The following is a 12,833-nucleotide window of genomic DNA, read 5'->3' on the forward strand; positions in this document are numbered from 1 at the left end:
TATTGAAGATGCTAAAAGCGATTAGTGATGAGGCTGTCCAGTGTGTGTGTGTGTGTGTGTGTGTGTCCTTTGTTGGCCAAGGGCATATTTCTGTTTGTGTATCTCCATTGTGACGCGTGTAATCCGCATGCTCTCTAATCCCGGAGCAGGTGGCCAGGCGTGTGGCGGCTGTGGGGGAGCAGAGAGGGCACACGCCTCCTGCTCCCGCAAACACGCTCACACACACTCACACACACATGTGATTGATCCACAGACCCATAAACACAATCATCCTCACTCCACATTTTGTGCGTTATATTATCACAGGGGAGAGGAAACACAGAGAGACACACCTGCACTCGGTCGCCCCCATACCTAATGCCCACAGACACACACACACACACACATACACACACACAGGCCCCAGTGGCCTGGTGCAGGGGGTTTTAACTGGGGGAGGATCTCCACAGAGAAGCACGTGCCAGCCACTTCCAGTCCACCCCTCCCCGGGCCGACGCCTCCCTCCGCGCGTCCGCAACAGACACGCTGCTCGCCTCCAGGAGCTCACTGCTGCCCTTAACAGGTGGGCGGGGGCGAGGCGGGGCAGGGAGCGAGGCATCTGTCAACAAACTCTGCATCCGTCCATCCATCCTCCTCTCCTGCCCCTGCCACCTCCATCTGCCCAGAGAGACACGGAGCGAGGAGGAAGGACGGTCAGTCAGTGGACACGAGGCCTCTCCTGATGCCCAGAGGTTTTATTCCTCTCCGTGGCTCGTGGCCCACTTCTCTCTAATTGTAGCAGAGGTGAACTCTGTTTTGTCTGTACATGGTAGAAGGTTTCCTACACTGTACCGTTAAATTGACGAGCAGCAGGAGGCCCCTTGACCTCTGACCGCTGCATTGAAAAGACAGGAGAGGTCTGGCAGTTGAGGTCTCTGCTGTCGGCACTGGTGTGACCTTATTTAGAGGTATCCCTGCATTCTGTGTGTTTTATAAAAGAATATTCATATGTTTTGTACTGATAGGTTTATGTTTATTTGTCAGGAAACTAAAAAACAGATTTTCGACTTGGGGCTTTGATTTTTTAGTTCAAATTGGCAGAAATTAATAATTAAAACTGTTCAACAGATTCCTCTGGAAAAACAAAGTATGTGTCAAATTAATGTGCTGCAGCAGACCGAGATGAAAGCTTTAGGGGACTTTGATTTGCGCTTTTTTCATGAAGTGTGGCATTTTGTGTGGCTATTTTTAAAAAAAAATCATACAATCATCTCCTCACTTTCAGTGGACAACATTTGTAATAGCAGTTTAGATATTTAGATATTCACATCTCAAATACAGTATATCTCGTTATTTAATATGCTATATTATATTTATATTTTGTGCTATTTTAGCAGTTTACATGAAACACAAGGTTAAAATGAGGTTTCAGTCTCTGTTTTGCTGAGATGATGTCATAAAAGTGGATTTTACGCATCATAAATAACCAACATCCCTGTTTGGATTATTAGGTACAGATACATGTGAATAGCCACATTTCTGCTGCTTTAAATCAGACAGTCTGTGGCGCAGCAACAAGCTTATTGTAACACAGCAACAAGCAGCAGTCACACTGTCGTGCAGTGTCTGAGTGGACAATTAGGAACAAGTGCACTGACCCGGATCCTCCTCAGTGCTTGTGTTAGGAGACCTGTGTGTTGTGTGTTTGAACCAACGAGACAGACCAGACGGCCTCTGGTCCAGCAACCCTCCACGGTGGAGGTGTGAGTGTGATTTCATTCTAACGTTATAGTTACACTTAGCGTATGTGCTCCATATAGGAGCTTCCTCGACAAAGCTCCCTGCAGTCATCTGTTTGCGTCAAATGCTTTTAGCTTCAGTTTATGGATGTAAATTTGGCCATTAAATGCATGTAATCTGTTCCTCTTATAAGGAGATTTATGATTTTTTTTTTGCTGCTAATGGTCTGTTCTCATAAGGGCAGGAGTGCTTTGTTGGCTGGATGTCCACTGTTGACATAATCCAGGGTTGTAAGGTCCTGAAGCTTAAATGGATGTTTTAAAAATAGAAGAAGAAAGAAACATTAACTAGGCATTAACTTTATGTGAAGCATTAATTCTCTAATGGCATTTTTTTTTTTTTTTTTTTTTTTTACATATGCTGGATTTTCTTTAAACCTGTAATCAGCTTTCTGTTTTAAGTCTCCGTATGTATGTGTTAATACAGTGTTATAGTTCATCAAACAATATCTAAGCATCATTAATATTTTGGTTTACGTCTGCACTTCCAGCCATATGGTGGAGGAGACTGAAATCCTAGAATCACTGGGTCATTTACAGTCCAATCATTTTTTCTTTATGAGGTTTACTCACATTCCTAACAGGCTCAAGTCCTGAAATCAGTTAATTCTGCCTAAACTGAGTTATCACTTGGTGAGATTAATGTACAGATTACCATACAAATCAGATATTATACTGTATCTCTGTGATTTTGAAGGAGGCCTGTGTTCATGGTGGATTTTTTTTAAAGGGTTTCCTTTGCCTGCAGAGATGATGATCACAGAGATGACTAACAGAAGTCAAACACTATCAGCTCTGTCGCAGGACCCTGAGAAATTAAATAACATGCAGTGTGCCATGTTTTCTCTACAAAAATAGCATCAACAGAAGGTGAAAGCTGCTTTTATTATTAGGCAGCACTCAGGAGGTCCAGCTAGTGAACGTTTTCCTCAGCAATTTGCCTCATAATTGGAGGAAAGCCAAATAAACCTTGTAATAAACACAGCCCCAGCCCCATGATCCAGGTTCTTCCACAATGGCACCAAACTGACTGGTAGAGTAACACTGCCAGTCAGTCTATTGTACTCAATATACTGGTGATTAACAGTTTGATTGACTGCATGTCTATTGTCGTCATTTTGTTAATCACAAAAAATAAGAAGGTACGTCTCTAATAAAATTATATAGAAATATATATTATTGATAAATAAAATCACAATAATTATTAATTTTATTCTTCAACATCACATTTATAGTAAAATATTTCACTTTTATTCCACCACATTTTGTTTGCTTTTATATGACACACAAGATTTTCCATTTAAACAAGTCATATAGCTATGTGTAAAATACCCAATACCTTCTTTACAGTAATAAAGCAGCATCTCAGTTCAGATAGTTGTTAGTAATTAATTTCAGCCGTTTTCTACAAAACAACTACTTTTTACTTTTAACATTTCAAGAGCATTTTGATGATACTTTGGTCAAATTTTGGATGCAGGACTTTTACTGGTAATAGAGTTGTTGTTTTTTATTATTATATTGTTCTATAGGTTTGTGTATTGGCATAGGGCCAGAGCAGCATCAACATATATAATAAAAACATAAAGAAACACTTTGTCACATCCTAAGAGCTCTGCTTCAATCTGAACTCTTCAAGAAATGTGTAAATGAGGCCAATTAGCAATAAAAATAACATCATCTAGGCTACTGTACGTTAAAGTGAACTTCTAGCTGAGCTTTTGGTGCAATTAAAAGAAGATTTTACGTTGCTTTAAGCACCACTAAAATGTCACATTGCCACATTTAGTGTGTTGCATCTGATAGAATTGAGTTTAATCTCATCAAATTGTGTAATCCACGAGATGGAATCACTCTAAACATTACACGGCTTAACACGGATAGAGAAGGTCATGAAACGTTGTTCCTCAACCGCCAGTCTGACGGCGGCACAGAAACACTATTGTTTCATTCATTTAAATGAGATTCCATGACTTGTTGTTGCAGATGAATTATGTATGTGTTGCTGTGTTGATATGTGATAGACAAGGTCTCTCTGGGAATGTAGGACACATACTTATGCATAACAATAGTCTTCAGTTATATTCTCACCAACAAATTGGCCGTTTATGCTCTTTTCTTTATAAAGGAACTGTATCTTGTCTTTCATGCATCTGCTGCAGAGAAATCAGGTCCATATCCCAATTTACCAAATGGCAGTTATACTGTATTCAAACATGGAGGAGAGAGTGCTGCCCTGTTACCCCGCTACTTTCACTACTTCTTTATTCTTGACTAAATAAAGTCATATGCCTGTCAGTGACGTGGATAATAGCGTAACCCAGTTAAATGAGCCCTGATGGGCCTGTTTAAATCATGAATTCTTAAACAAACATCTGTTGATGTTTGGTGTCATGCCTTTCGTTTTTCGAGACGTTAATTGACACATTGGTCTGTTCCCAATGGGCTTGTTGTATTGGTCTTACTGCAGAGAACAGGCATTATTCATTAATGTTCTGGTTAACTCAAGCTGACTGTACAAAGAGCTGCAAGAGCAGGATGCAGGGTCTGTGTTTTATTTAAGATGACCATTTGTATATTTTCTACATAATACAAAATACATAACAAGCTTTTATGCTTTAAATCAAGTGGTATTTGACAGATAAGAGACATTAAAAACTGTTTTTTAAAGATGGATAGATAGATAGATAGATAGATAGATAGATAGATAGATAGATAGATAGATAGATAGATAGATAGATAGATAGATAGATAGATAGATAGATAGATAGATAGATAGATCTGAAAACTTAACTACAGTTAGAGGGCCTTGAATTGTGGTAGTGCCTGCATTTTGCAATAGAAGCCTAGTGTCTTAGTAATAATGATAATGATAATAATAATGATGTATTGAAAATAATTGTGGGTTGTTTGGAGCTATAGTTGCTGGTATGGAGGCCTGTTTGACCAAGAGAGTTGAAAATGGCTGTGATTCTGAGCCCGGTTGAAGACTCAGACACAGTGGTCAGTCTGATGTGACCTGGTGTGTTGTACAATCATGACTTAACAACATAATGACCAGCTCTGCCTCCTCTGTGCTGATGCCGTGTGAGCCCCGGCTCTGTGACTTCCCTCTCCGCCGGCGGGGAGCCCCGGAGCTCCCTGTCCGCGGTGAGGCGGTGGCTCTCGGGGGAAGCCCTGCCTCTAGACGGCGGTGGGCTAAATGTGCGGTCCTCTCGGCCAAGACGAGCCTTCAGGCCCGACCTTTTTTTTATTATGATTGTTCAACATCCTCGAGTGCGATGAGAGGATTAATGAAGCGCGTCTGCCGGATCCATATGTCCCCTTTAGTGCCGCTTGTGCTTAATTAAAAGCGCATAGATACTCAGGGGCCTCGGGTCCTCCTGCTGCAGGACCACTGACTTTACTGCTGTCCGTCCACTACTTCAGGGAAGACTAGTATTTATAAGATGTGGCTGAAAATACAGACTTGACTTTATTGCGAGTGTGTGTTTTTTTCCCATCCCATAACATGAAATGTGAAGCTTTATATCTTTATATGGACACATGTTTTATTAATCTACAGCTCTTATGAAGGATTTTTCTCCATAAATAATATACAACATAACCAACATATCTTTTTCATATGGGTCGTTGTGTTCCTCACCAGTTTTGCAGCTGCTGTTGTGTTTCAGTTTCACTGGTCATTTTCAGTGTGATGCTCAGACCTGCGCGCATCAGTGTAATCCATCACAAATAAAAGTACAGCAGGCTCGATTACACTGCTGTTTAATTGAGTGCGGTCTTCAGACAATAGTCTCCTATTTGTTGCTCTGTAATTGTGTGTGTCATCGGTGCTAATTGGGGGTCAAATGCGCAACAAAGCGCTGCGGCGGCGAAAAGTCACGGCAGAGTTAGAAGATGCCTCGTGACGTCTCCTGTCACATCCTAATTAGACAGATAGCACGAGCCCGCCTCTTCTCCTTTAATCCACGCACGAGCCCCTGGACCTGCCCGGGATCCCGGAGCCAGCTATAGAGCCTCACATGTCTTTTATCCCCTATAACCAATAATCATGTTCCATGTGGACTGATCAGACGCCTGGGCCTTTTTTTTTTTTCTTTTTTCTTTCTTTTTTTTTTTTTTTACAAAGCACAAGGAGTAAAGGCATAAAAACTAAAATATGATTTTAATATTAAGACATGGGTATTATGAATATTGTTATAATAATTAAATGAATCCCTGATGGCTGTATCAGTTTAAATTGTCTTTATTGGGGCTTTCTGAAAATATAGACACATCACTGGAAGTGATCACAGATGCATTCAGGCTCAGCTCCGGTTTGAAGTGTTAACGTGTTGCCTCTGTGCTGATTTCTTCCAACTCGTGTTTGCTTCAGTTCACATGTCTCCGTGTGAACCGGCCTCAGTGTGCGCCCTCAACCAAAGAGCAGCCGTCAATAAAAACGTTGGATTATCCTCTTTATGAGGCGGGATTAACATAGCTCTCCCATAATTCACATTCCTGCCGGCCCGGGTATACTGGTGTCATAAACCATGCAGGCAGTGATGCAGCAGTTGACATTTTAGTCATTATGACAAATCAAAAGATTGAACTTTCCCTGGTCTAATTGGGAAGATTTGACATTTTTAACGTGGGTCAAGGAGGTTTCCTGCAGGTGTGAGATGTGTGAGGTTGATGTTGATGTGTTGTGTTGTGTTGTGGTGGATGAAGAAACAGATTTCCAGATGCAGCCACAGAGTTGAGTCAGGTCAAGTGGTCTTTATTGTTCTTTAGTGTGTTTGTGGCCTTTTACAAATGGACCTTTGCTTTGCTGCTGGCTTCATTTACCCTGCACTAATATGTCTTTTATAATAATTTATCATTCAACACCGGAGACATAAAATTGATCGGATTCACAGCAGGGTTTTGTGGCGCATGTGGCACAGGAAGGCTAGTACAAAGAATCACAATTTAGAAAACTAACAGGGGGAAATTAATAATTCAGAAACACATAAGGGACATTTATGAGCACACGCAAACGGACTGATTGTCTCTTAGAACTAGTCTTAAACACATTTCTCATAAATTAAATAGTGCATCCACGTTCATGTCAGAGCTACTCTCTCTCTCTCACTGCACACACACACACACACACTCTCTCTCTCTCTCTCTCTCTCTCTCTCTCTCTCTCTCTCTCTCTCTCTACAGCACACACACTCATGCACAACGCTTTGATCAAAGGCCTTTCAGCGTGCCAACAAAATAAAAAGAGAAAAAGAAAAGAGAGGGGAGCCTTTAAGGAGCTTAGAAGAAAACCTGACCTATTCCTCCAACTCAACCAAGTTAGGCTTGGATCTTTCTCTCTCTCTTGATCCTTTTCATCTTTCTGGTCAACAAATTTGTTCCGTGTCCTTGATCAAAGTTGGTGAGAAGTCAGTCTGAATGTTCAATAAGTTAACCCAGCCAGGGAGACGCCCGGCGGGGCAGCCCTGCTCGGCTCTACCCGAGCTACAAGTCGAGGCCAGGTCGTGGAAAAGCGCCGCACTTTGCTGCTCCGACCCCGGGGCTTTTCTTTCTTTTTTTACTCGTCTGTAAAATGTGCAGTTTGTGGAAAATTGTCCCTTTTTTTGATTCTTCGCTCTCACAACACTTGAAACTTCCACGCTGCCTGGTCTTTGTAATCCAAACAGTCCGTGTTGAAACTGAGCTTCCACGACGAGGCTGTTTGGTCCTTATAGTCCAGGCAGTCCGCGGCGCCGCTGAAGCCGAGCCCCGCCGCTCCGTACGCCGACGAGGAGAGGGACGAGGCGGGGCTGAGGTGGCTGGACACCCCGTTGCTGCCCATCGGGCTCATGGCGCTGCCCGCGGCGGAGAGCTGGTGGTGCATAGGCGAGAGGTACGAGCCGCAGTCCATGCCGGTGAAGTAGGACGAGGAGCCCGTGTAGCCCTGGTTGTAGCCCGACGCCTGGGTGTAGGTCATGGGGTAAGAGCGCTGCATGCAGGAGGAGGAGGAGGTAGACAGAGGGTCGGACAGCGGAGAGATGGAGGCCGGGCTCCAGATGGACACCGGCGCCGCGCTGCTGCTGCTGCTCACGGCCGGCAGGGAGGTGGTGGAGGGCGGCGTGAACTGTCCGCTGGCCCCGCTCTCCGAGCTGGCCTCTCTGACCGGGGAGGCCTTCTTCTTCACCGGCCTGCTGACAGCTTTGTTCTGCACCCCGCTCTGGGTCTGCTGGGCCTGCTGCCGGTGTTTGGCTCTCCGATTTTTGAACCAAACCTGCAAGAAAAAAAAGAAGTTTTATTAGAATATTGTTACTGAGCAAGGCTATATAGCCTATATTTATTAATGTGTAAGATAAATCTTCCTTTCACTCTGTATAGGCTACTAAATAAAAACTGGGGCCTCCAACCCAACTGCCTCCATTTATAGCCTGATGGTAAAAATATAATTATAAAGTGATAAGAAAGCTAAATCAAATAATTAATTAGGCTATAGTTACATCTAAAAAAAATCTTAATATTTTTAATAGGTAATCAATTATGTTGACAATTAACCCTAATGTTTACACTGGCTTTGTAGTTTATCAGTCTAAAAACTGAATTTTACGTGACTCATGCGTCTATAATGTCTGAAGAAGTGGCTGATGAACACTTGGCTCTCTCTCTGTCTCCAAAACACACAGTTATCTGCTCTGAGTAGTTGAGCTTCAGGTGGTGTGTTTTGTTGTTGCTGGCCGCTCACCTGCACTCTGGACTCGGGCAGGTTGATCTTTAAGGCCACCTCCTCCCTCATGAAGATGTCAGGGTACCGGGTCTTGCCGAACAGATTCTCCAGCACGTCGAGCTGGGCCCGGGTGAAGGTGGTCCTCTCCCTCCGCTGTTTGCGAGGGGTAGCTGCCGAGAGAAGAGGAAGGAGACATTAAAACACTGAATATGAAAACAGGAGACTATAAAACAACTTGCAGCAAATATTAGTGGGCAGGATGTAATCGTTCATGTCTGATCCTAATTTGTAAAATGAGGCTTTACAAGTTTTTAATGAGGCCTCAATTATGAATCTTTAAAGGAACAAACAGTCATTAATAATTCAGTTATTGATCAGTGTTGACTGCAGATGGCTCAACAGCTTCAGGTTAATTAATAACCTACTCATAAACGATACAGACGAGCTGACTTGTGTCTGTGGTAGTGGTCGGTTACCTTGGTATCCCACTGAGGGATGCAGCAGGTCCACCCCCGAGGTAGATAAGCTCAGCCCGTTCACCGTGTACGGCGGCTGCTTCAGATAGGACATCATGCTGGCGGCCGGACGAGGACGAGGAGAAGAAAAAGAAGAATAAAGAAAAGAAAAAATGTCAGAAAATAGTTTAAATCCTCTCGTGTCTCCGTTTGGTGGATCACTTCGCCCTGACTGAGGCGGAGGAGCAGGACACAGGAGTGGTGGTGCTGTGGCTCAGGTCTCTGTGTGGTTCCGCTGGGTTTTTACGCGCAGCCTTTACGCACCGCGGCGGGTTTGAGTGGAGTGGGCGTCCTCCGAGTCGCAGGGCTCTTAAAGCCGATTGGAGACCCCCAGCTGTCCCTGCTGGACTCGAGATGCTCTGTCTGGCTGACAGGCGTTTACGCCATCATCACCCCTCCTCCTCTCCCCTAACACACACACTAACTGCTACTATAACCCCGCCCCCTCCTCCTCCTCCTCCTCTCGCCCCCCACCCCCCCCACCCCAACACACTCCTCTTCTTCCAGGGCCACCAAAACAAAACATTGTCGTTAAAATGCGCACACTCGCTGGGCCCCAAACCGGGCTCGCCATTAGCATATCCTACCCACAGGTTAGGCGAAGCTGATTGGGGCCATTTGCAGAAACAAAGCCCACTGTTGACGGATAAGTGATGCTGATAACAAAAGACTTTAGGGAACAAACAAAGAAGCCAATACTGCAAACTGAGCGCGCATTCACATTCAGCTCAGCAGCTTCATTTCTAGATTTCGGGGCCTTTTGTTTGTTTCCACTAAAACTCTTGTACATTCAAATGTAACGACATTAAAATACGAAGGACAACTTTAGAGAGTCATTAGAAACACGTAGGTATCCCCCCCTCACCCACCCACCCACTCCAATATGGAGCTGATGCTGACATATTACTGACACTCCCCCCTCCTTCACTAATGAATCGCTCCCGGTAATTAGATTTGGAAGGTGAGACTGTGGAGAAGTGTTGATTAGAGGAGTACTTCATCTTCATCTAAACAAACAAGGAGATGGTCATTAAATCCATTTAATCTGTCTGCAGCCACCGACCATAGCAAAAAAAAAAAAAAAGTTTCAGTCTCAGATTTGACCTGGAAACAAACTGAGCTCAATATCATCCATTTATTTTATTAAGACAGAAACAATTCAGACTGTAACACTGACACACAAATAAAGCGGAAACGATTTTGAACGAAATTTACAAATATTTTCCTCCTATGAAAATATAGGAATTTTATCTGTAAACCTATATTTTTATATATAAAGGCTATGGTGTATACAGTTGTAGATGTGGCTCTATAATAAATGGTGCATTTCTATAGAATTGTTTAGCCTATCTATATACTGTATAGCCGTATATTATTTATATAAATACACAAAAATATTTTCAGAGGCCACACTAATTAGAGAAAAAATACACAACATTCAATTTATTTGTTTATGTATTTTTAATATTGTTTAATAATTACAATAATTAGTATTAATGTTAGTAATAGCTAATTAGGCCCACTGCCATATGCTGCGGTCTGAGGCCTCTCTAACGTTTTCCAGTGACACCTACCTGTAGAATAAAGTTCCCAGGACCCCTCGTGTTTATAGAGCCAATAACGGACACTCCTCCACTCAATCTGTCACTTTTTTTTTCCACCCCCGGCTACCGGTTGCTCCACATCCGTTCAATAATAAATACCCTGCCCAGCCATTAATTATTATTGGCTACAAGAGATTTTTTTTTCTTCTTTTTTTTTTTTTTCTTCTGTTTTTTTCAGTAAGAAATTAACGAGATAATCCGGACGGCACGCGCTGGCCTGATTACAGGACGCCAGCCTCGACTCCGCATTCAGGCCTCCTTAATTTTCTGCGTCACGAAAATAAAACAAAGACTCGCATTGTATTTATCAGACCAGCTGACTGCCAGACAACCCCCCCAAACCCACTACCCCCACCCCTACCATAACCCCCCAACCCCAACAACCAACCAACCAGCACCACAACTCACTTTCCCAAACTGACACATGCACTCTATTATTATTATTATTATTATTATTATTATTATTATTATTATTATTATTATTATTATTAGCCTATTGTTATTATGATGATGATTATTATTATTATTATCATGCATTATGAATTTGTGAATGCTTCACGCCTATTCTTGTCACTGGTATTTTATTACCCTAAATTCAGCAGTAAATACAGACAATCTACAAATACAACCAACTCTGGACTTTTTTTTTTTTTTTTTCTAAAATAACGTTTTAAAACAACACAAATCTTTTTGAGCCTTTAAACACAGGCCATGCCTTTACATCATAAATAAAACAGTCAACTTGAGATGGATCCTCCCTCCTGCTCTTCATGAGTCCACAGTCAAACATCAGCAGCGTGTGTGTGTGTGTGTGTGTGTGTGTGTGTGTGTGTGTGTGTGTGTGTGTGTGTGTGTGTGTGTGTGTGTGTGTGTGTGTGTGTGTGTGTGTGTCTGAACTTGCTCCTCTTATTACTCTCTCTCTGCAGCCACAGAAGCGAGAAGGAGAAAAGTTTGCTCCTCAGTCCGCTCCCTGTGGCTCTCCTGCATCATCCACACAGCTCATCTTGTCTTTTATAGTCGATAAAAAAAAACTTACACCTGAAACATCAGACTAAACAGCGAAAGTGACTTACTTGCGTTTTTTCCAAAGCCTCTTCTTCCTCCTGTGTGCGCGGCCGAGCTGCTGAGAGGTTGAGGCTCTGTGCAGCGGCTGTGATTAGTTTCCTCCGGGTATAAGCTCGTTGGATGCGGATAATAGTAAGAGCGCGGTATTTATGGAGAGAGAGAGAGACTGCGAGGAATTCGAACAACCAATGGAAACGAGAGGAAATGTGATGGGCAGAGGTGTGAGAGGAAACATCAGCCTTTAACACAGCTCTGTTATTTAGATCAACATTCAAGGCTTTATTCTTTGTCTGTGTGCATTTTATCAACACAAAACCAAGTGTAATATCCATTTGTACAGGCTTATATACAGGTAAAGGTGTGTCCGCAGCGACCAATCACAGCCCAGCCTGCAACATCAAACTGATTGTGATATCATATTGTGATTGTGTTGTGCAGCAGCAGCAGCAGCAGCTCCAGGCCCCGGTCTGAGCGCGGGGACGTTAAGCTGCAGCTACACGGATTGTTTTTGTGTCAGAATAAAGCTGAAGCAGCAAAACTGAAACGAGAGGTGAAAATAACTTGGTGCAGATCTGTCACGGTTTGAGTCTGTGTAACCCTGTAAAGGAGATTTAAGTGGTCCATGAAGCTGTATGTACCCCCCCACCACCCCACCCTCACCCTCACCAGCAGCCCGGCCACAGCTCTACAGGCCTCTGTAGATCTCCGGACCAGTCACCTCAGCCTGCGTCCAGGGGACTGTGCTCTCTCCAGTTTTGGGGGATTAAAATAAAACGTCTGTGCTGGATTAGAGCTAATTCTGCTCTGCTCATTTCGCTGAAATCATCCAAATCCACTGTGTACGTCTCTCTATTCTTCTTCTTTTTTTTTTTTTTTTTTGTTGCCGTGGCTCTGGCCTGAGTGGCCCTGACTGCAGGTTCTGATTGATGCTCCCAAACAAGCAGCAGGTTAGAGACCTAATTAGGAGTCTACATGCCAGATGAACAGACTGTGAAGCTGCTGGGTCGTTAGAAGAGCCTGAAATCAATACCAGCCTATATGGACTCTACACCCTGGTCTTTAAGTGGAGGCTCCGTTTCATTTATGATAAAGTGTTTTGAAGTAATTTGTTTCTATGAAAAGCCTTTTTTTTGTCGGCCAGGATTTTTATTCATCAGTCATTACAGTA

General features: G+C 43.1%; 1 protein-coding gene across 2 annotated transcripts; it reads right to left on the bottom strand.

Moving 5' to 3' along the window:
• Window positions 1–6,555: 6,555 nt before the first annotated feature.
• Window positions 6,556–10,588, bottom strand: LOC146962063 (homeobox protein OTX2-like). Of its 2 annotated transcripts, none has more exons than XR_015035217.1 (4): window positions 8,958–9,176; window positions 8,500–8,651; window positions 6,967–8,034; window positions 6,556–6,926 (listed from the first exon to the last, which is right to left on the bottom strand). XR_015035217.1 is itself a non-coding variant. In XM_085770941.1 (4 exons), exons 2-4 carry the CDS (start codon window positions 9,052–9,054, stop codon window positions 7,402–7,404), a joined length of 882 nt encoding a protein of 293 aa, XP_085627067.1. In that variant the 5' UTR covers window position 9,055; window positions 10,571–10,588; the 3' UTR covers window positions 6,937–7,401. The 2 variants fall into 2 exon arrangements, 1 of the variants encoding a protein (XP_085627067.1); XM_085770941.1 differs by lacking the exon at window positions 6,556–6,926 and adding an exon at window positions 10,571–10,588 and having other exon boundaries at window positions 6,937–8,034; window positions 8,958–9,055.
• Between the last annotated feature and the right edge of the window lie 2,245 nt (window positions 10,589–12,833).

The sequence above is a fragment of the Trachurus japonicus genome, chromosome 24 (assembly GCF_045865225.1).
Source record: "Trachurus japonicus isolate A0001 chromosome 24, Traja_1.0".
NCBI lineage: Eukaryota > Metazoa > Chordata > Actinopteri > Carangiformes > Carangidae > Trachurus > Trachurus japonicus.